This window comes from Eptatretus burgeri, chromosome 4, assembly GCF_056783735.1.
Source record: "Eptatretus burgeri isolate ZD-2024b chromosome 4, Ebu_testis_v1, whole genome shotgun sequence".
Taxonomy (NCBI): domain Eukaryota; kingdom Metazoa; phylum Chordata; class Myxini; order Myxiniformes; family Myxinidae; genus Eptatretus; species Eptatretus burgeri.
This window is the reverse complement of record NC_140964.1, coordinates 14,655,261-14,677,773: the sequence shown is the minus strand read 5'-3', so window position 1 is coordinate 14,677,773 and position 22,513 is coordinate 14,655,261. Positions and strand designations below refer to the sequence as shown.

The following is a 22,513-nucleotide window of genomic DNA, read 5'->3' as shown; positions in this document are numbered from 1 at the left end:
ACCACCACCAACCGGACTACATTGCAAACAACTGGACCATGTCAAATGCACTAGGTTAAGCCGATTCGGCAAGGATCGGGGGGGGGGGGAATTTGACGGAGGGGGGGGGGTGTCAAAAGCCGCCGCTGCCCCTGCGCCCATTTCGGACTCTGCATTTATTTGCGGGGAATAGTCAACCTGCATAATGGGAGTGTCTTGCACGGTCATTTTGTCCTGAGCCATAGATTCTATCATTTCTAAATCCATTTCTAATCCCTCCTGCCTCCTGCTCGCCTTGAGCTGCCATTTTGCGTACCGGTAATAAAAAAATTTCCACGCTCGGAATTTGATGGAACCGGAGGGTCGCCTCGCACACCCTTGATCCGGTTCCGTTAATTTGGTTTGGAGGCGGGATGGATTTGAATCCCACTCCCTGACAACAGTGTTATGGTTCTCACCGCGCCGGCGTGCGGGCGACCGCTTTTAGCTAATTCGCGGCCGCACGCACCCACCGACCGCGGCAATCCAGTCGTAGCTTCCAGATCAACACCGAAATCCAGCTACGGGTGTGTTTTTAACCACACCGTAGATCAGCCAACTTTTCTGTCCACGTGCTACAGGGTTGATCGCCGAATTGTCGATGTACCTAATTATTCGCGCAGAGAGAAATGCCGGGGATTTACACCTCAACAGAGCCTGCACGAAAACGAGCCGCTTTTAAGCAGCTCGTTCCGTTTGCGATTTGCCGAGCGGTTTTATATGGCCAAGCCCCATCGGAGCCGATTACTTTATCGGCTATTAAAATTATCTAATATCCCGAACGCAATTACGACAGCTCAATGGAGGAAAGGACGCAACGAGCAGGTGAATATTCAACAAAAGGGGACATTTCGAACACATGCACGCATGCAGTCAAGGCAATGAATGGGGGTAGGGACAAGACGCGAGCAAACAAAAGAACTACAGCCGTTCTTTTTATTATTTACACAATCACTTAGTCATTTCAACTTATAGGACAAGGCGCCACAACTTCCATGCAAAGAAAACCCCAGGAAAGGAAAGGGTAGAACAGGACCCGTAGGCCTTTAATGTTCTGCGGAGCTGTGAAGACTGAAAGAGCTCCGCGAGTCCATGCAGGTTACCTGCCACCCTCGTGGTGACTCGCTGGACGACCCTCAATATCTCGCCGTCAACACGGCAGCTGGTGTAATGGCGACTCAGTTGGTCCGGGCCTCGTCGTGTGGCCTGGTTGATCGGGCCTAGCTGACGGTGCCTCAGAGGAGCGAACGGGCCTTGCTCTTTTAGAGTTGATGCTCTCTTAAGAGCCCGCTCACTCCTCAGCGTCGCTCGGACCGTCCCGGGGCCCGATCACCTCGGACCCTTATGTCACTGTCTGGCGACTTCTCGCCGGCTGCCTCCACCGACCAACAGCCCTGCACTGGACTCGAACCTCTCCCGGACTCCAAGCGGCGCTCCGACGAGCAACAGCCCTGAACCGGACTCGAACCTCTCCCGGACTCCAAGCTCCGCTGCGCTCCGACGAGCAACAGCCCTGCACTGGACTCGAACTGCAACTGGCGCTTTCCACCCTGACTCCGAACGAACTGCACTCGACTTCGAACCCAGAATCCAGCTCGACTCCACTCGACTCCTCTCCTCAATTCTGGCTTGGCATCCCAGTGCACCCTTTTATGGGGTACGGGGGGTACGTTTGGTCTTTTACCTCTGACCCTTCACCCCCCGCTGGCTCCGCCCCTTTTGTAATTTTGATCCGATCTCGCCGCCAAACGTGGAGAAAGCGGACGTGGTTGAAATCACCGGCCCTCGCCCCAACGAGGGAGTCCCCGTGTCTGTCGGCGGAGATGTCGCTCGTCCGTGGAATGTCGTTGCTGGCAAAAAGATGGCGGCGTTTGTGGAGATGAAGGAGAGGAGATGATGTCGTTCGTAATGGCGAAGGTGGTGAGATGTTGGCGGTTGTGGCGGAGTGAGGAGATGATGTTGTCGTTTGTTATGGCGAAGGTGGTGAGATGTTGGTGGTTGTGGAGGAGGTGGTGAGGACATGATTGTTTGTTTGCCAAAATAAAGATAGCAAAAGAATAACGGCTAACTCAAAGATGCACAGCCCGGTTACACGAATAAATTCCCGTTAGACATCGGTGGGGAAATCTATCTGGACACACACTTATCGACATAACTGATCTTCGGGGAACCTGAATGGTGTTCTGTGAATTTCCACAACCGTAACAATATATATATATATATATATATATATATATATATATATATATATATATATATATATATATATATATATATATATATATATATATATATATATATATATATATATATATATATATATATATATATATATATATATATATATATATATATATATATATATATATATATCGTCGACCGAGAATTAACAAGGTCCAACTACACTTTTTTAAAGTTTGAGAAAAATGAAATCAAAAATTCAAAGTGGAATTGCCGCTATCTCATAACATTTTATTTTCATATCGTGTGCTACATAACAGGTACATATAAAGGTTACATAAAATAATCTTACTTAGTTTCCTCTGTTGCCCTTCTACATGGACTTCTTCTAAATTTGAATGAAATGTCAGATAGACCCTGTTAATTCTCGGTCGACGATATATATATATATATATATATATATATATATATATATATATATATATATATATATATATATATATATATGTATGTATGTATATACACACACACACACACACACAGGCGGGTCTGCCCACCATCGAGCATGCCCCATACAGTGCACTTGGTCAGCGCACGGGTCCACCCGCCATCAAGCATCGTGTTCGCGGTTATCAGAGGCAGTGGGATGCACGGTGCCAGCCTTGATCTGTGGCAGGGAATTGAAGGAAAGGATTGGATATAATTATTTGATGGAGATTCGCATTGAAAAGGGGACAGATATATTTATTAATTGAGATTTGGATTGAAGAAGAGTGCGCCGCGTGCATACTATATGTTAGCATTTGGTGTGTTGGTTATGCCTCTGATCGCCTGAACAGTGGTTGTGGGGTCATCGTTGTGCTGCACACACTCCATGCAGTGCTGGCGTTTATTGTTGGCTTCTACTGCTGCCCTTGGTCTTCTGTGAGGACGCATTATTACGCGAAGGATGCGCATGTGGTTTTTTCGATGGGTGTCCGAGCGTAGCGCCTGCTGGCTCGCGTGAGGACCCTTTGCTTGGATTTACCTCAGGAATAGAGAAAAAGGCAGAGTCGGAATGAGGTACAGAGGTTTAATCAGACCTAACTATGAGATTTGCACAACGCACTGTCCCGTTCGACCAACTGGCCAAGAAGGAAGGGACTATCTGAACATACATTAATGAAATAACTGACTGGGGACTACTGCATTTTGGCTGCTATTGGTGTTGGAGGGATGTGGTTTCCAGAACCACAACAACATGTATAGGTGTGTGTATATATATATATATATATATATATATATATATATATATATATATATATATATATATATATATATATATATATATATATACATATACGCATGAGGAGAGTTTGTTTCCTGGTATAGCCTATAGCCCGTGCCTAATATGTACCCCAGACAGTTTGATAAAAAGAGGGGTCGGGGGATGGTGAGAATTTTGTTTTTATTTTTATCTTCCTCTTCGTATGTTATATATTATTTTTAATTCAGCATCTGAATAGGCTGTGATTAATATCCCATTAACACTCACCCCCTTGTCACTACCTGAATGTATAGCTCGGCTGGTATCTATGCACCACCTAATTTTATTTTTTCCCATTAACAACAACAGTTATTATTTTGCAAAGATTGGTATTATCATCAGACATGTGACGGTTCTTACATTCTGGTAATAATATAACGATAATTGACATGAAGTGTGGAAAAGAGGAAATTTGATTCATGGGAAATGTTGCCAGCTACTCGGTTCCCATTGCATTTGGCCCACATGTACCTATTCACAAAAGTATGCATCCAGACTTGGCAATATGTACATTAATATGGGGGGTGAGGGGGGGGTATGGGGTGAGTGGGGGCTTGGTTTTGGGAGGGGTGGTTACCACTCCTTTCCATTAAAGTTTCCATACATCATGGCTGAAAATGTTGCTTGGAGGGTTATGACAATTCCCAGATTTATCTTCATGGTCAATGAATCCAGCTGGATACGTGTGCATTGCTTTGCCAAAGAAAGAAGCAATCAGTCTGTGTTAGAGACTACTATTGCCCGGAATCATGTTATCAAGTCACCTTTTAGATCATCCCTTATTCTTGAGAAAGGAAAGTGTTTGTTTTTTTCCTTACTAATCACACCTTTGTACCTGTATATTGAAAAATATCAGAAAAATTTATTGGACGATTGTGATTATCTGATATATCTATCTTTTGGAACACTTCCTGATCCTGTATGGTATGTTAATTGGTCTGTTTTGTAATGATGTCCATGTAATCCATGTGCAAGTTCACTGATTTCTCCTGTATGTTCCTGTTATGACAGTAGAGTCCCATTATAATGAACAGATATGTTCCATGGACTGGTCATTGTATTGAATAATTATTTATATTGGGACTTTTAGAAATTACGTAAATGTGCCTACTAGCATCCACGGTGTGTAAACATGACGAGACATCAAACGCATTCCCCCCTCACTATTTAAAATATTCTACATTTGCCTTCCATTGTAGCACCAGCTATTCCAGGGCTGACAGGATGGCATAGAGATGCGCACACTTGCCTCTAAGCTCTCTCTCCTGGGTTTGAAACCAGACCCAGCTATCAACTGTCATCCTCGTGATTTACGTTCAGGGTTGGTGATTGATGTGTGTGCTGTCCCTCGGTTGGACATTAAACGCGTCCCGTCTGCCATAATTTGTTGGTGGACGTTGAAGATCCCATGGTATCCTTCGCGAAGAGTAGGCGAGCTATCACAAACACCCCAAACAAATTCCAAATTCCTATCCTAACTAACAAAGGGCATTGGATCAGTTGCACAGCCACACCCTCATTCAATAGTTCTACCTCACAGCCTTGTGCTGCATTCAAACGAATGAACCAACCTGCAGTTCCTGGTTGGCCATGATAGCACTTAATAACTGAAGCCTAATAAATAATATTTTAAATTAAATTTGTTTGCATTTTTTTAATGGATTTTGTGAATTAAAAAAAAATAATAATCAGACAATTCTATATTTCACTCGTATTGGGCTGAAACCATTTCTTTAAAATTGAATCGCCCAACAAAAGTGGCATTAATTTTTTTTTATTTTTAATATCCGTTATATCGAGTTCCTTCAAACAATATTCCATTGTATATGTACAGGCTCATCCATAAGCCTTGTATCAGTGAAAGAAAAATATAATAAAACAAGTAGAGGTGCATTCAAAGTTCACCACCCCCATGCCAAATAAATAAACAAGCATCATAGACTGGTACTTATGAAATCGTCAACTTGACCTCTGACCTTGTCTAATAAAAGCTGTCTCTAGAGAAGGTAGCGAAACAAACCAGAAGTTTCTACGATGATTCTGTACCAAACCATCAAAAATCGAATGTTTGACCTCACTGTGACCTTGACCTTTGACCGATTTTGACCAAAATCGAATCAGCGCTAGCCATCACCCTCCTGAATCACGTGGTGTAATTTGACATTGGTAGCTTCTTACGTTCTCGAGTTATCGTGCCTACAAACAAACACACAAATAGAGGATGGAAGTCAACAATATACTTACGAAATCTAAAGATTTCGTAAGTAATAAAGAACAAATCCTCCAGCGCACGACATTGCCGGGTTGCCTTCGGTGCCCGGCGATGCCGCCTTGCAGCGCATGGAGACGGAATTGGGAGGGAACAGTGTACAGTAATTGATTGATTGATTAACTGCATAGTTATAATCAATAAATAATAATTGTCAAATAATTCTTTAATCAATTGGCTAATAGCATACCAAAACCACCATTGTTTCATCTGAATCTGTAACTTTTTGAAAATTAAGTAATGAATCGAAAAATGAATAATTAATTGATTAATCAATAAATCAAAAATACCCTTTATAGCCAAATCACTTGGTCATTGTCATGTCCAAATATCAGCTTCCGAGCTCAAAAGGTGCCTGAGATATTGCCCAGATGAGAAATTAATTAATTAATTAATTGATTGATTGATTAATCAAAAACAAATAAAAAAAACCAATGTCACCTGCAGGGTGACCCGTATCTTGCCAAAAGGTGACCACGTGTGACTTATTTAAGGTCACACAGAGGTGAACAGAGCTGCTATCCACCAGGAGCGACTCCTTGAGGAATATCTGCCTGGGAGAGATTCCGATGAGAATCGTTCTACAGAGTAACCATGAAAAATATGCGTTTGCCTCATAACGTCACCAAATGACGTCATAATGTCTCAAGCTTGACATATCTAGAAAGCACTCATCGAGGTGTTCAATTTGAGGTACTACACGATATGGTTCCTAAAACTTGAAAATTTGACCTTGGGGTCAAATATGTTTGACCTAAGGCATTAACCATGAAGGTCAAGGCCAATCGCCACCAAAAATTAATCAGCTGAGCGCCAGACCATGAACTATATTCCCATGAAGTTTGAAGACGACCCGATCAAAATTACTCAAAAAATAAGGGTTTCGTCGACTCCCCTGATTTGCGACAAAGTGACCTTGACCTTGACCTTCAAAATTTTATGCGCTGAAAGGGACCTCTATATGCCTCTGATATGCGAAGTTACAAAAATTTCCAATGATAACTGTGCTCTGCAGAATTTTTTATACGTGATTACAGACAAAAAAAACAAAAAAACATACAAGCTGACTAACATATCTTGCAAAAACTTCGTTTTGGCAAGATAAAAATACCATATTTGCCAAAGGACATCTTCACTTTTGTCCCCAAATTTAAGCTTCCTTGCTTAAAGGATGGTTGAGATATCGCCCGGACAAACAAGAAAGAAAACAAACAAACGGAGTGAAAACAGAGTACTGTACTTCCTTCGGTGCCAGGCGATGACATCATGCATTGCCTGGATATGGAATTGGGAAGGAGCAGTTTAAAACAAACCAAATAAGGTGATTTTACAAAAGAAGAACTCTTAAATAGTCACAAGAATGTAAGACCCATTACTTCACTGATGGGAATACCAATCTTTGAATAATTGCCAAAATAAAAAATAAAAAAAACGTTGTTAATAGGGAAAATAATAAAATTAGGCGGTGTATAGATACCGGCCCAGCAATACACTCAGGGAGCGAGGAGGAGGAGAGTGCTCATGGGATATTCATCAAAGCATTTTTCCATGTTGAATTACAAATAATATACAACAACATACAAAGAGGAAGATCAAAAAAATAACAAGCAGTCATAGACTGGTACTTACAAAATCGTCAACTTGAGCTCTGACCTTGTCTAATAAAAGCTGTCTCTCGAGAAGGTAGCGACGCAAACCAGAAGTTTCTACAATGATTCTGTACCAAACCATTAAAAATCCAATGCTTGACCTCACTGTGACCTTGACCTTTGACCGATTTTGACCAAAATCTAATCAGCGCTAGCCATCACCCTCCTGAATCACGTGGTGTAATTTGACATTGGTAGCTTCTTCCGTTCTCGAGTTACCGCGGATTAACGTAACATGAAGGTCAGACTCGACGGCCTCCCCAACTCGAAAGGAAGCCCGGGCGAGCGCGATGACATCAGCGCGCACACGCAAAACCTTTACGTGACTCAACGACGCGTCTGCTCGAGCGCGCTGTGCCATGTGACGAGCTGTGACACGGCGGGTGAAATATTTTTATACAATCTTAAAACGTCTCCAAAACATCAGATTTTTACCAGAATTTCGACAACTGAGTGTTAGGCGTCCTAAGCGATCGCAAAAACTGAAGACAAAATTAAAATCGAAGTTAAAATGAACTCGTAACGTCGACCGAAGCAAAAATACTCCATTTCTCCACAGGAATTTATGGAATTATTTCATATTATTTTATCAATCATAAAACCGTAATATTCGGTCATCCACAAACAATCTTTACACCATCCAACGGCTTAGCGAGTCAGACATGCGACGATAAGCTTTATTGGGATGAAAAATGACTTTTAAACACCATCTTTATTGAAAACACCGTCAGCGCACACACGCAAAACCTTTACGTGACTCAACGACGCGTCTGCTCGAGCGCGCTGCACCACGTGACGGCCATGACGTGGCGGGTGAAATATTTTTATACAATCTTAAAACGTCTCCAAAATATCCGATTTTTACCAGAATTTTGACTACCGAGTGTTAGGCGTCCTAAGCGATCGCAAAAACCGAAGACAAAATTAAAATCGAAGTTAAAACGAACTCGTAACGTCGACCAAAGCAAAAATACTCCATTTCTCCACAAGAATTTATGGAATTATGTTTGACCTCACTGTGACCTTGACCTTTGACCGATTTTGACCAAAATCTAATCAGCGGAGTGAAAATCACTAGCCATCACCCTCCTGAATCACGTGGTGTAATTTGACATTGGTAGCTTCTTCCGTTCTTAAGTTATCGTGCCTACAAACAAACACACAAACAGAGGACGGAAGTCATCAATATACTTACGAAATCTTTCGATTTCATAAGTAAAAAAAAAATATATATATATATATATATTCCTCACCCTGCCCCTACTCCTTCCACTCCCCCTCACCCTCCCCATGATCAACTGTTTGGGGTATGTATTAAGCAGGGGCTATGCCAGGAAACAAACTCTTCTCATGTGTGTATGTGTTGCACATTATATGCTGTGTGTACATATGTGCGTGCATGCATGTATTGCTATGCTGCGCTGTGTCAGGGATACCGTGATTGCTTGATTTGTGGTATCCGCTACAAGACAATTGTTGATGGATGGACGCACGCATGCACGCTGAGACCGAGCTCCTTTTATTTATTACATTGTATGGTGACGATAATACTTGCAGAATGTGAAGTAATGTTAAAACATACCAATTACGATGCGAGCAAAATAACGTTTTTTTTTTTTTTCTTTTCTACAGCTCGATTAATTTCTTGGCTTGATAATGTCCGAGTAGTTCGACCTTTCCATGTCGTACTCGGAGGAAATGAACGGTCTGAGGCAGTGAGGGAGATATGCAGGTCGGCATGGTACACGAGTGCACCACTCCTGCCGTCACAGTCAAATAGGGATTACTCCCAAACAGCCAAGGTACATCGCTCTTGAGGTTTCCTCCGAGCCAGAGCCACTTAAGCAGCCCACATGTGGTTCACTGCCACGCAAGATGAAACGGCAATGAATGACCATTGCAAAGAGTCTTTATTTTTCAAAAGGATTTTCACCGAAACGTATTCATTAGACAATTCACATTTCTTGTCGTGTTGAAGCAACATCCGGATTTGTCAGCAATAATTTATGATGTAGAATAACCCACTCGTTACCATGAAACTTTCATTCTGTTGGCCATCAACTCGAAGTGTAAATGTCATGAATTATTTAAAGATGTTGATAAGCTTCACACGCGCTTGCCAAATCAACATGCTGCATGTTTAGTTTGTGACAGTGATGCAATAATTGAAACGAAGGAAAGGTTTGCTATTTGTCCGAGTTGAGAGCATCTGCAGATTCTGGAGCAGCATCCCAGATCAGCACAAATAAACAGATTCTGTCCCAATTATTAGCGGCACATTAAATATTGATAGAATGGAGTCTGTGTGATGAGTGACCGAATAGGGCAGTTTGTCTGCAAGCCTGACCAGTTCAGGTGCTTTATGGAGCTTCCCACAGAGCTAAACTGCTGCTCATGTGAACTGGCTAGACCTTAACGAGGCTAATTAAGTATTTTTATGGGGGAAAGGAGCAGGGATGATGACTAAAGGGAGTTATTAGAATGGCAGTTGCTCACATTTTGCTCCCCAGACTGCAGTTGTGTGCGTGCAATTTGTGCCAGTAATTACAGGATCTGCACGTAGGAGGTTGGCTGCTGACTGCAGCTCCAGTGACAGACCAAGGGAGATAAAGGGATTGCTCTTACCTGTGTTCACAGCATCGTAGCCTGTCCTCAACACAGCTGTGCCCTTTGTCTTCAACTTGGCAACTTCACTTTCCCAAAGCTTTATAACCTCGCCCAAGTATCATGATGGGACTCGATGAACACACATGCAATTTAATAAAAAAATTATTACGTTCAAATGGTCAACATTTGAAGTATATTCAAAGAGTCGGCAAAAACATATTTCTGTTGGGTGGCGTACACATTTACGAATCGTACTGCCTGCAAAGCACCAGGGTGCCAGCTTATAGCTGCATCAAGATTTGAAGCCAGACGAGACAGCGCAGAGGTGAGTGCACATACGCCATGAAACTTTGTCTTGAAATTTGTAGAAAAGTCGTGAAATTTTGTCAAATGGTGGAAGGTCGTGGAAAACTCGCAGCATTTGAGAATTTGCTCACCTGATCACTGAATTGAGAGATGACTTGGAAGATTCAATCATTATTAATACCATACTGCCATAAATAGACAAAAACATTCAATGAAACCATTTCTGATCATAAACGGTAAATGTCATCGATTTAACATTTCATTTACCTTACCACTTTATTTTTTTTATTCCCCTGCGCATGCAAAGCGAAAAGCGCGGTTAAGGCCTAGGTCACATTTGCCATGGCGGCCGTGGGGTCTCCAAAATCTGCGGCCACGAGCAATTATACGGCGGCCGCAGTATTTCCACGGTCACACAATGTAGCAGTCACATATGTTTTTATTTTTCGGGGAGCCGCACGGCATATTTAGAAATCGTGGAGACCGAAAACGTGGGGGTGCCGTACGGTCTTTGATTTGATGTCGCACGGTGACCTTAGGGCGTCGCTGCGGCGGCCATAGAATTTTCAAGGCAGACGCAAGGCGACCGCAGGGGGACCCTAAGGCGAACGTGCGCCAGACGGACGGTAACGAGTGGGTATATATACCAGTTCTTTTTTTTTACTGAAATAAAAATATAACAGTATATATAACTGAATATACTATAACTATAATATACCGTGTTGCCCCCAGAATCCGAACGCCCCATTGTTTGAACAAATTGGAATCCGAACAATTTTTTCGAGAAAATTTTGCCCTAAAAACCTAATACATTTTAAAAAACCGAACACAACGTGGCGTTCATGTTTGTTCACATGTCTCCCCCACCTGTTCGAGCCGCATCTTCACGCTTTGTTCATTCAGTTTGTCGGTGGAAGTCCTCGTGAAAGCATCTCTCGTGTGTCGATCGATACTTTAGGCCTCAGTCACATTTGCTCTACGGCGAGGATACGGCGGCCGTACGCCCTCTGAATTGACAGAAACGTGCGGCGGCCGCAGAGAAACTGAGGTGGCCTCAGGGTGGCCCTACGCCGTATGGCTATATTTTACAGGTCGTAAGGTCGCCGTGGAATTATAACGCAGAGTTATAACTTTTTTTCATTTCTACGTTCGCCATAGAAATGCGACAAGCCGAAACAAAAGAACTGGTTTAAAAAAAAAAAATGTTAACCCATTCGTTACCGTCCGTCTGGCCGCACGTTCGGCTTAGGGTCCCCCTGCAGTCGCCTTGCGGTCACCTTGAAAATTATATGACTGCCGCAGGACCGCCCTAAGGTCACCGTGCGACATCAAATCAAAGACCGTACGGCACCACCACGTTTTCGGTCTCCACAATTTATAAATACCCCGTGCGTCTACCCGAAAAATAAAAACATCTGACTGCTACATTGTGTGACCGTAGAAATACCGCGGCCGCTTTATAACTGCTAGTGCCCGTACATTTTGTAGACCCTCCCGCCGCCGAGCCAAATGTGACTTAGGCCTTACCTCGTGTTTTCACCTTCATTTGTGATGTTTTTTTTTTAATCATCTTGTGTTTCAATTAATAACAAAAAGAGCAATCCGATCACGTGGTGTGACAGACTGTCAGGCAAGGATTGAATTTCACAGCAAAATCAGTTGTAATTTGGAATATCCATGATTACGTCAGCCCGATGCGTTTGATGAAAGTGATTGTGGTTCTGCGGGCATCATGTTTGATGAGCTGCCCTGTGGGCAGCGCTCTCGCAGAGTGCGCGAGCGATCGGAACCCAGGACGGAGCTCGAGCCTGTGTGGACCTTTGGATGTGGTGATTGTACCAGTTTCCATACAATACACCGCCACCGAAGGTCATTTACTCATCTTATTTTACCTTAAACACGGCGAATTTCAGTTTAAAGTGTTTTGAAAGTGGATTTTCTTTGGGTCCACAAACGGATTAATTCACTCCATTATTTCTTATTGGGAAAATATTTTTTGAATCCGAACTTTTTGCAATCCGAACAGCCTCCTGGAACGAATTAAATTGGGATTCTGGGGGCACCACTGTGTACCGGCAAACACCGATACTCCGATCTCTAGCGGTAGTGCGCGGTGGACGCACGGTCGACGCAGACTGCCACGGAGGCCGTACGTAGGTGCACGGCGGGCGTAGGGGAACCGTGCGTCGACCTTGCGTTGCCCGCAGGTAGTCACACAGACCACAAGGCCACCGTACGGCGGCCGTGGAAATAGTGCGGCCGCCGTAATTTTTTGGGGGTTGGGAAAATTCATTTTTCATTGAGAAGAGCTTACGGCAGCTGCACGAATAGCGCAAGCCCACCGTACGCCCTATGTATGGTCGACGTGGAACACATCTACGTCATAGCTTGGCTTGTCGAATTGCTACGGCAAACATAGAAATGAAAAAAAGTTATAACTCCGCGCTATAATTCAACGGCACCTTTACGGCCTGTAAAATACAGCCAAACGGCGTAGGGCCTCCCTGAGGCCACCTCAGTTTCTCTGCGGCCGCCGCACGTTTCTGTCAATTCAGAGGGCATACGGCCGCCATATCCTCGCCGTAGAGCAAATATGACCTCGGCCTAAGCAACCGGTTCACCTCTGTCTGTCTGTCCATCCACAAACATCTTTTTATGATCGAGGAACATCTTGATTTCAATTGAATTTTATATTTTGAACAGTAATTGGACAATGAACACACAGTTTAGCAGTATTGTATGTTAGCCATGATTTCTTCCTGATCACACATGTGCAGAGAGGAATGAGATAATATTGTTGTGGCTGGGGGTCGCGGTGAGAAGACCACGAGCAGGGGGAAGCTATCTCAGGTTCCCACCAGACTCTCCGGAATCACAGGCTGTCGCACACGGATAATTATTTTACATCCGAAGAGACATAGCCGAGTTGCGGAATCGTCTCGCTCCGAACCCCGCGATATGAATCGCCTTGCGCAAACTCCTGGGCCGTGCTCTGGTGACTGGCCGAGGGCCGTGCCGGTCAATGCGCCCGCTCCGTGGTAGGCTACGCGGCTCGAGCGATCTGGGCCGTGCATCTGCGCCTCTGCTTAGTGGCGGCTGCATCGAGGCAGAGGTGCGGGAAGATATTGGTGACCGAGGTGGCGAGCGAAGGTCGATGGTAAGATGCCATTGTAATCAGCGCGCAGACCCGAATGAAGAGGTGCACTATACGTGCCCCGTACAGTGCAATGGTAATTATCACGGGGCTCCGCTATCATGCATGCGGTTATTTCTCACAGTGGTGATCCTCAAAAGAAGCTGCCTGAGCACGGTGCCGGCCCCGATCTGTGTCATGGATTGAAGGAAAGGATTGGATATAATTATTAGATGCAGATTTGGGTTGAAAAGAGTGCGCCGTGCATGTCCTGTACAGCGTTGGGATTTATTGTATGGCTCTACTATTCCCTTGGTCATAGTATTCTTGTCGCGGAGGGTTTTTCCATCGTGTGGTTGATGCTTCTTTTCGCCTACGCGAGGACATTCATACGTACCCTGGTGGCGGAAAGGAAGAAAGATGTAATCAGACCCAACTATGAGACCCACACAACACACTTCGTCCCGTTTACCCATTAGACATGAGGGAAAGGTCTAACTGCACGTATATTAATGAAATAACTGTCTGGGGATCACTGCATGTTGGGTACCATTGCCTTGCACGCATGCAGTTTCCAGAACCGCAACAATATTTTTTTATTCTGTCTACCTGCCTGCCTGGCAGTCAAAAAACCTTTCCAACCAGGAAAACCATTCCAAACAGGAAACTTACTGCTTTTAAGGACGTGATAAAGGAAACAAACAGGCATGAAGAACTAATGTGACATGTTAAATAAGGTGGTGTAATACCCACTGCGTCAACAGCGGTAAACTTGCAGAATTATAATTATTTTTTATACGACCTTTAAAATCTTTGTTTTATTTAATTTTATACTTGAACATTGTGTGGAATGAGATGTTCTATGATCTCTCCATTTATTATTGTTATTATTGTACACCTCTCCTTCCCAATTCCATATCGAGGCGATGCATGACGTCATCGCCGGGCCCCGAAGGAAGGGAGTACTCGGTTTTTACTCCGTTTGTTTTCTTGTTTTCTTTCTTGTTTGTTTGTCCAGGTGATATCTCAGCCATTCTTTGAGCTAGGAAGCTGAAATTAGGGGCAAAAGTGAAGATGTGCTTTCGCAAAAACGTTTTTAAATTATTTTTTGATTCATCAATTAATTGATTAGTTACTTGATTATTATCGACTTATTAAGTACTTATTTATTTTATTTCTCATCTGGGCAATATCTCAGGCACCTTTTGAGCTCGGAAGCTGATATTTGGACATAACGGTGACCAAGTGATTTGGCTGTAAAGAGTATTTTTGATTTATTGATTAATTAATTAATAGATTAATTATTTTCTTTCATGCTTGTCCTGGCGATATCTCAGCCATCCTTTGAGATAGGAAGCTGATGTTTGGGAGCAAAAGTGAAGATGTGCTTTGGCAAAAACGGTTTTGTTTTTTTTGGATTAACCAAACAATTGATTAATTACTTAATTATTCGCGATTTATTAATTACTTTTTAATTTTATTTCCCATCTGGGCAATATCTCAGGCAACTTTTGAGCTAGGAAGCTGATATTTGGACATGACAGTGACCAAGTGATTTGGCAATAAAGAGTATTTTTGATTTTTTCACCCTTGTCTGTCTGTCTGTCTGTCTGTGAACAAGATATCTCAAAAAGTTGTGGATGGATTCGGACAATTTGGGGGAAGGTTGAGTGTGTAATCAGTACTAATTGATTCGATTTTGGTGAAGATCCAGATCCGGATCCGGCTACTTTAATTTTTTCAGTGATTCTTCACCATTGAGTGAAAAGGATATATAGCACAATATCTCAAAAAGTTGTGAACTGATTCGGACGAAACTTGGTGGACTGGCTGGGTATGTGACGAGGAAGAATCGATTCGATTTTGGTTCAGGTCCGGATCCAGATCCAGCCTATGAGTGAGTTACAAAACGTAAACTGTTTAGCCTGTTTTTAAAATTGATTCTTCACCATTCAGAGATGGTGCCAAAACGATATATGGCATGATATTTCAAAAGTTGTGGACGGGTTATGATAAAACGAGGTGGATGAGTTAGGTGACAAGAACAAGCCGATTCGAGTTTGGTGCAGGTATGGATCCAGATCTGGCCTATCTTTGGGATACAAAACGTAAACTGTTCAGCCTGGCAGAGGTATGTGCTCTACTTAGTGCCATTGTAGTTCTCAAAGTTTTGTTCCGAATGCTCTTTTCCGCACCGACCCGGACCGACTTTTCTGGATCATCACCGAGCCCGACAGCTTGTAACTAGTTCATTTGTCGTAATATTCCCAGGGATGGCTTTTAAGATCTCTGTGAGGCTCTTCTTTATTATTCCTGTTCCTCCAATTATCACTGGTAAAATTTTGGCACTTCATTTTCCAAGATATTTTTATTTTATTTTTCAGGTCTCAGTATTTGATCATTTTCTTGACTTCTGTGTCATTTAGGCCAAATTTGCTGGGTACTGACACCTCAATTTGCAATGCTTTCTTTTCTTTTTTTGTACCTAAGTATTATATCCGGTCGCAATGCTTTGTTTTCTATGTTCACACACTATGGGATCATTAGGTCGTACATGAGCATTACTTCCTTGTTTTCAGTAATCGCTTTTGTTTCATGTTTCCATGAGTTTTCTAAAACTGGGATATTGAAATTGTTGCAGATGTGCCAGTGGATTACTCTACACACGTTGTGCTTTTATGTGTACAACTATTCTGACTTGAGTGTTTTACATCCCGATAGGAGTTGACTCGTTCTTTCTATTTCTATCTTGCAAAACCTATACCTGTCTCATTGACTTAATCCCTCAATTTTCTTCAAACCATTGGCATAGTGTTCCTGATCTTGGGCATTTATTATGATTAGTTCTTTATCCCATGTGAGCTGACCTCTTATTAGCCATTACAATGATCTGCCTTTGTCTATCTCCAATCTGTGCAACTATCTTTTTTTTAATCTCCCTGCTCTTTTATCATTCTCCTCGTCAGTGTACATCTGTTGATTCCAGTATCTCACTTTATGTTTTTATTTTTTCTGTTTTGCAATCGTTGGAGCTGCAATCATTGCTTTTTTTCATTTCTTATGTGACATCTTCTATTCACACTTGTCTTTAGAAATATATTGTTTGCAAATTTGGTTCAGGATACCTTTTCTGGCTTGCCATCCCTGTGTTTGCATACATATTAGATTTGGTGTAGAAACAAACACGGAGACTGTAGTCTGTTGAATTATTCACGTACTCGGCCAATCTGACAGTCGTCAGGTACATTTTTGGTATGCATTGATTTTTCTAAACATATTTGGTGGCCCTCTTCTCCTCTGAGGAACTTGCTTGATGTTTCATTTTGTTGTGTGTGTGTGTGTGTGTGTGTGTGTGTGTGTGTGTGTGTGTGTGTGTGTGTGTGTGTGTGTGTGTGTGTGTGTGTGTGTGTGTGTGTGTGTGTGTGTGTGTGTGTGTGTGTGTGTCGGTCGATGGGCCTCATGCTGTACTTGCACATATATCCATAAATAATGGTAATTTATACACCTACATCACTTGCAACTTCTAAGTTGCAATGTCATCTGAGAGGGGGTACAGAATGGGAGTTGGATAAAATAATTTTGTTGCATAATGTTTATATTGTGTAGTGGCTTCTTATTAAATAACTAGCTGAAGTACCCGGCGTTGTCCAGAGAATTTAAATGAAATACTCCAAATAATTATATTTGTGTTGGTGACAACAAATCAATACAACCTCAGCATGCAATCTTCACAACACATATTACTCGATCTCTCCCAGGAAAAAAATGCAGGCAGTGTATAAGCACAAGACCCGATGGAGGCCTGAAGGCCAATTATCTGGTTTTATCTGTGGTCAATTTTTTTTAATCCAAACATATCCCTTGACCGACCTTCCTCTGGATGAAAGAGGAGGCCATACAAAGTTTGGTTGCACTGGCTCCTGCAACGTCCGAATGCATAAACAACCAAACAAACAAACAAACTTTCTTCTTATATTAGAGAGCAGAGTATCAGCTTCAATCAGAATTTTTTTCCCTGGTGGATCAGCTTCAATGTGCATCGGCATGAAAAATTTGTCAGTCAGAGTGAAATGATGGGAGGGACGGATTGTTGTGGCATGGTTGGTGGGACAGGGGCAAATAGTTTGTGTTTTGTCGGTATATGGGCCACAAACCAGAAGGATTGGGGGCGGAGAAGCAGGAATTCAGGGACTCACTGGAGAGGATGATGGAAATGGTTGAGCTGGATATGATGCTGTGCATTACAGGGGACTTTAACATGCATGTGTGAGTAGCAGAGCCGGAGAAGTGGAATGTTTTGGTAAATTTGGTTGTGGAATGAGGAATAGAGAGGGTCAAGAGCTGATGGAGCTGGTGACAAGGAATGGGATGGCCAGAGCTGGTTCATTCTCTCAAAAGTGGGGAAAAACACAAGATTACCAATAGGAGTGGACAACATAGAACAGAATTGGATTTGGTGGTGGTAACGAAGCGACAGTTGTGTAGGGTTATGGATTTTAAGGCAGTGGCAGGAGAGCATGTTACAACCCAGCACAAGCCTGTGATGTTTGTGGTACAGATGGAGAAAAAGAGGTAGGTTAAGAGCAAGGGTCGGAAGATGTGCCTGGTGTTGGCTTGATGGTTTGGGTGGTGGGCTTGGATCTCTGGATCCTGAGTTCAAATCCCACTTGGCTGTTGAATTAATATCGGGTGGGGTTCACTCAGCCTGTCATCCTCCTAAGGTCGGAAAAATGAGTACCAAGTACCAGCTTCCTGGGATGATCGAGCCATTTGAGTATCCTGTGTCGGAGTGGTGATCCATCCAGAATTGTGCCCAATAGCCCAGGAGACTGCTCGGCAGCACCGACGCTCTGTGCAGATTATGGTCCCGATGGATGGATGGATGGATGGATGGATGGATTGAATGCTTCATACAGATGTGTATAAGTGCTTAACATCAGGGGAAAGCACAACCATATGGGCAAGCATAATGATGGGTATAAAGCCAGCTATTGTACAACACAGGGGCCCAAAGGTAGCAGACAGGCATCTCTATGGTTGTCCTTCACAAGGGATTTGTCCTTCACAACAAATACGCAGGGATTAATCTTCTGGTTCACAACAGGTTCTTGTTTGTCTTTCCCTAGGCTGAACTTTGTGCACCGATACCTGGGCCTGATCCTCCTGCCGGTGCACAACACAATGGTGGTGTGGAGGTACTCTCACAGGCTCTGGAGATGGTCATGGCCCGACAGGAAGTCAAACAGCAACAACCGTCTCCTGTGTTGCAAACACGGCTAACACAGTCACCATCACCACTGAGTCAGGCACAGGTACACTATAGAGGAGTGCCCATGACAATTGGGAGCATATGGTTGAGGGAGCACTGTCAATATCTGCAAATTTGCACAAAACTCTCATCTTCTGCTTCACCTGCAAATTAATGTACAACTTCTCACGACACGTGGTTGGCTTGCTTTGCATTTTAAATAGGGGTGGGGGAGGGGGCAGTAATACTATATTTGTGGGCCAGCAGCCATTAGTAAGCATTATCATGCATTTGCCATGTTGAAAAGTGATTCATATACACTGTTGCAAAATGGTTTATTATATTGTTCAGTACACCACAGCAGCAAGTCCGTGGTCATATTATGTCGATTGTGCTCACAGGTCAGGTACCCAACATTTTCCTCTGTCCATTGCCTTGAGCGATTCAATTGCACCTTGTTTGTTACACAACTTCCTACCAATAAGGATCCTCCATTACGTCCAACATGATGAGTTGAGTTGAGTACAATTAATGTTATCAAAGCTAAAAACGGGGTAGAGCGATGTTCCTCAAGTGAAAATCTGATGAAATATCTCCCAACTGCCTTGTATAAAAAAGAATTCACTCCGTTTTCAAAACCAGCAATTCAGTTAGGGTGTTGTTTGTCTGCACTGGAGAGCGTTTAGTGTGTGGGAGAATGTATTTCCAACTGAGCATTGACAGAATCGGCCAGCCCAAGATTCACCATTCCACGGTAGGAATTTGGCCCAAAGATTTTTTTCATATAAAGTTGTAAGGAGAAAATGATCAGGGTTACTGTATATATGGTCGTCTTCTCTTCTTTATGCTATGTACCGGAGTATGGTGCCAGCAGGTGATAGAGCATGTAAAGTTGGCACAATTCTTTTCAGGAGCTGGGTGGCCAGGTCTGATGTTAAACGGGTGTTATTTAGGGCAGCAAAACTAAATTTGTTCAATGTGTTGGCGATAACTCACCTAAACTTCATCGATAACACACTTTTGGATCTTTGACGTCCACCAACTAAAGCCAGCAGACGGGTCCCCAACTTAACGCCTAGTTGAGGGATAGCACACTCATTTCTGCAACGCTCTGCCTGTGAAGTACCATTCAGAGTTTATAATTGGGTCAGGAATTTAACCCAGATGAGACTGTTCAAAGGCAATCCTGATGGTCTCGTTTTTAGATCTGCAGATTTTAAGGTTTTTAAAGTTTCCCTTGAATGTGAGTCAGGTGTGGAATTGGGACTGAAATTCTTTCTTCATTCATGGGTGGGGTTGGTGGGGGAGGAGGGGGTGAAGTGTGGTGCAATGTGTGGAGTTAACCTCAAGAGAAGACAAGGTGTGGCTGTAGAAAAACTAGATGGTATTCATAGAATACATACTCTGCGCAGTTTTGAGAAGGACTTGCACCAACTATTGTGTTTTTTATGTTTTTTTAAGGTTTGTTTTTAGATCCTCATGGAGGATCTCTAAGTCTTACTCACGTTGTTGTTCTTCATCTTCTTCTTGTGGACTTTTTTGTTTCACAGCCTACAGTTTTCATTGAAACTTCCTGAAACTTGGCAGATATATGTAAAAATACCCTGTGCAGAGAGTAACCATCTCCGATTTTGAAAATTCCTCCTAGAAAAAAAAGTTATGACGTCAAAATATCTCCGCTAATGGAAATCGCCTAAAAAATTATCTCCGAAACTAGGCAAGCTTTTTGAATTCTGTTTGCGGGAATCGAACACGGCATTAGCAGAGATGAATTACCGCACATATGATGCATCACTATGACGTCATATCAATTATGACAACATTCCTATTTTTTGACTTTTTTGTTTCACAATGCAGAGTTTTCATCAGATCTTCGTGAAACTTGCCATGTATATGCAGAAAGCCCACGCACAGGCAGTAACCATCTCCGATTTTGAAAATTCCTCCAAGAAAAAAAAGTTATGACGTCAAAATATCTCTGCTAATGGAAATCGCCTATACCATTATCTCCGAAACTAGGCAAGCTGTTTGAATTTTGTTTGCGGGAATCAAGCCGGGCATTAGCACAGATAATTTATCGCAAACCTGATACATCACAATGACGTCATATTCGTTTTTATGATGTCATCATTAAGAGGACGAGGATCTTTGCTCATTTGAACTTGTTTTTCTTTGATCCATTATGGTGCCAGACCAGTGACCGATGATGTGCATTTTATCAAACTATATTTTCCATGCGTAGTTCATTAATTATTTAAAGTTTTGCATTGATCAGTTAGCGGTTTCAACAATTACAGAGAATTTTTTTTTTCATACTGACCAGATCGCTTGCACTTGTCAAATTATGGCGTCGTAATGAAGGCACCGATGATGTCATCATCAACTTATCTTATTCCGCATGGGGAGAACTTTACAATGAGCCATGTTTCAATTTTTTTCCATGGAGTGGTTTCGGAGATAGAGGTGCAAAGTTATTATTTTTCCCCCCCCAAGATGGCACCTGTACCATGTTTACAGGTGGTCAGTAAGTCTAAAGGTAAAAAAGAGGATATTTTGTTATAGTAGGTTTTGGATTAACACTGTAGTGCTGGAGTTAGCGACAAAGTTGAGAATTTGGGTTTGTATTCATATGCAAGTCCAAGTGCAGGTGAGTTTGTATTTCTGTGGGTATCTCCTCACCTTCCCAATTCCTGTTGGATGTTCCACCCCTCAGATCCTTGTTATCATTGCTGACTGATAAAGATGGACAGACTTGTGATGCTTGCTGCTAACCTGTCCACAGCTGATGCCATTTTTGAGATAAAATTACTGTTCCTTTGGTGAAAGTGCACTGCATCTGCAAAAATGCAACCTTCACCTTAATTACTGACGGAAGGGCGGTTGTGTGTGTGTGTGTGTGTGTGTGTGTGTGTGTGTGTGTGTGTGTGTGTGTGTGTGTGTGTGTGTGTGTGTGTGTGTGTGTGTGTGTGTGTGTGTGTGTGTGTGTGTGTGTGTGTGTGTGTGTGTGTGTTTTTGCATGTGTGCCCATTTTTAATTTGAGTCTTCATTGCAGATCACAGTAGAAAGTCAGCATTCTCCTCCAGCCTCAACTCCCAGCAGTGGCAGTAGCAGCAGTGGGGGAGGTGGAGGCAGGACACCACCAGCCAGTAGCAGCACGAGAGGTAGTACAATATGACCTTTACTAAACATATTCATTTTCTCCAATTTATTGTCATTGATTGGTATCTCCATATGCAGGTTTCAGAAGGTGGAACGGAGTCCTCCCAGATCTCAAACTATCCACCTTAGTGTGTCCGTGTGTGTGCATGTATTGTTGTGGCCCGGGTGAATAGGTTAGTTCCCCCGACCCAATCGTCGTGGACAGGCGGTTAACAGCTACCATGTCGGATCGCCGAGCGGTTTCCCTTGGAGGCGAACAGCCGAGTTTCTCGGAGATTATAGCGCGCGCGCGGGACGGGGCGGCAAGGATGCCTAACAGATGGAAGCACAGCACAGGGGTTTAAACTCGAACCCACAAAAAATGGACAACACAAGCAACTTAAATAAATATTGGGGTTTAATGAAAATATATTAAATATTTACAATAATTCAAAGTGTAAAAATAAAAAACAGAACGTGAGGAAAACCAAATCTAATTTTGAGGCTCCTCCACACACAGTTACAAAATCGAACAAGGGGAGAAGATAAAACAAAAGAAAAATCCCTCCTTTATTCTGGCATTTCGCTTCAGCTCCAGAAGTGATCTCTTATGAGCTTTGGGGTCGAACCGTGTCGTTATACACGGGAAATCGCACCC

The 22,513-nt window shown here is 42.9% G+C and overlaps 1 protein-coding gene across 10 annotated transcripts in view; it reads left to right on the top strand.

The window, feature by feature from the left end:
• LOC147027513 (cyclic AMP-dependent transcription factor ATF-2-like) overlaps positions 1-22,513 on the top strand; it is a 156,575-nt gene that overhangs the window by 116,258 nt on the left and 17,804 nt on the right. For all 10 annotated transcript variants that reach the window (XR_015057071.1, XM_085876984.1, XM_085876985.1 and 7 more), the window contains 2 exons: positions 18,596-18,781; positions 21,770-21,878. Coding sequence is in view for 9 of the 10 variants with exons in the window: in XM_085876984.1 (XP_085733110.1) it covers positions 18,596-18,781; positions 21,770-21,878 (295 nt within the window). In the remaining variant the exon portion in view is untranslated. The remainder of the gene's footprint in view (positions 1-18,595; positions 18,782-21,769; positions 21,879-22,513) is intronic.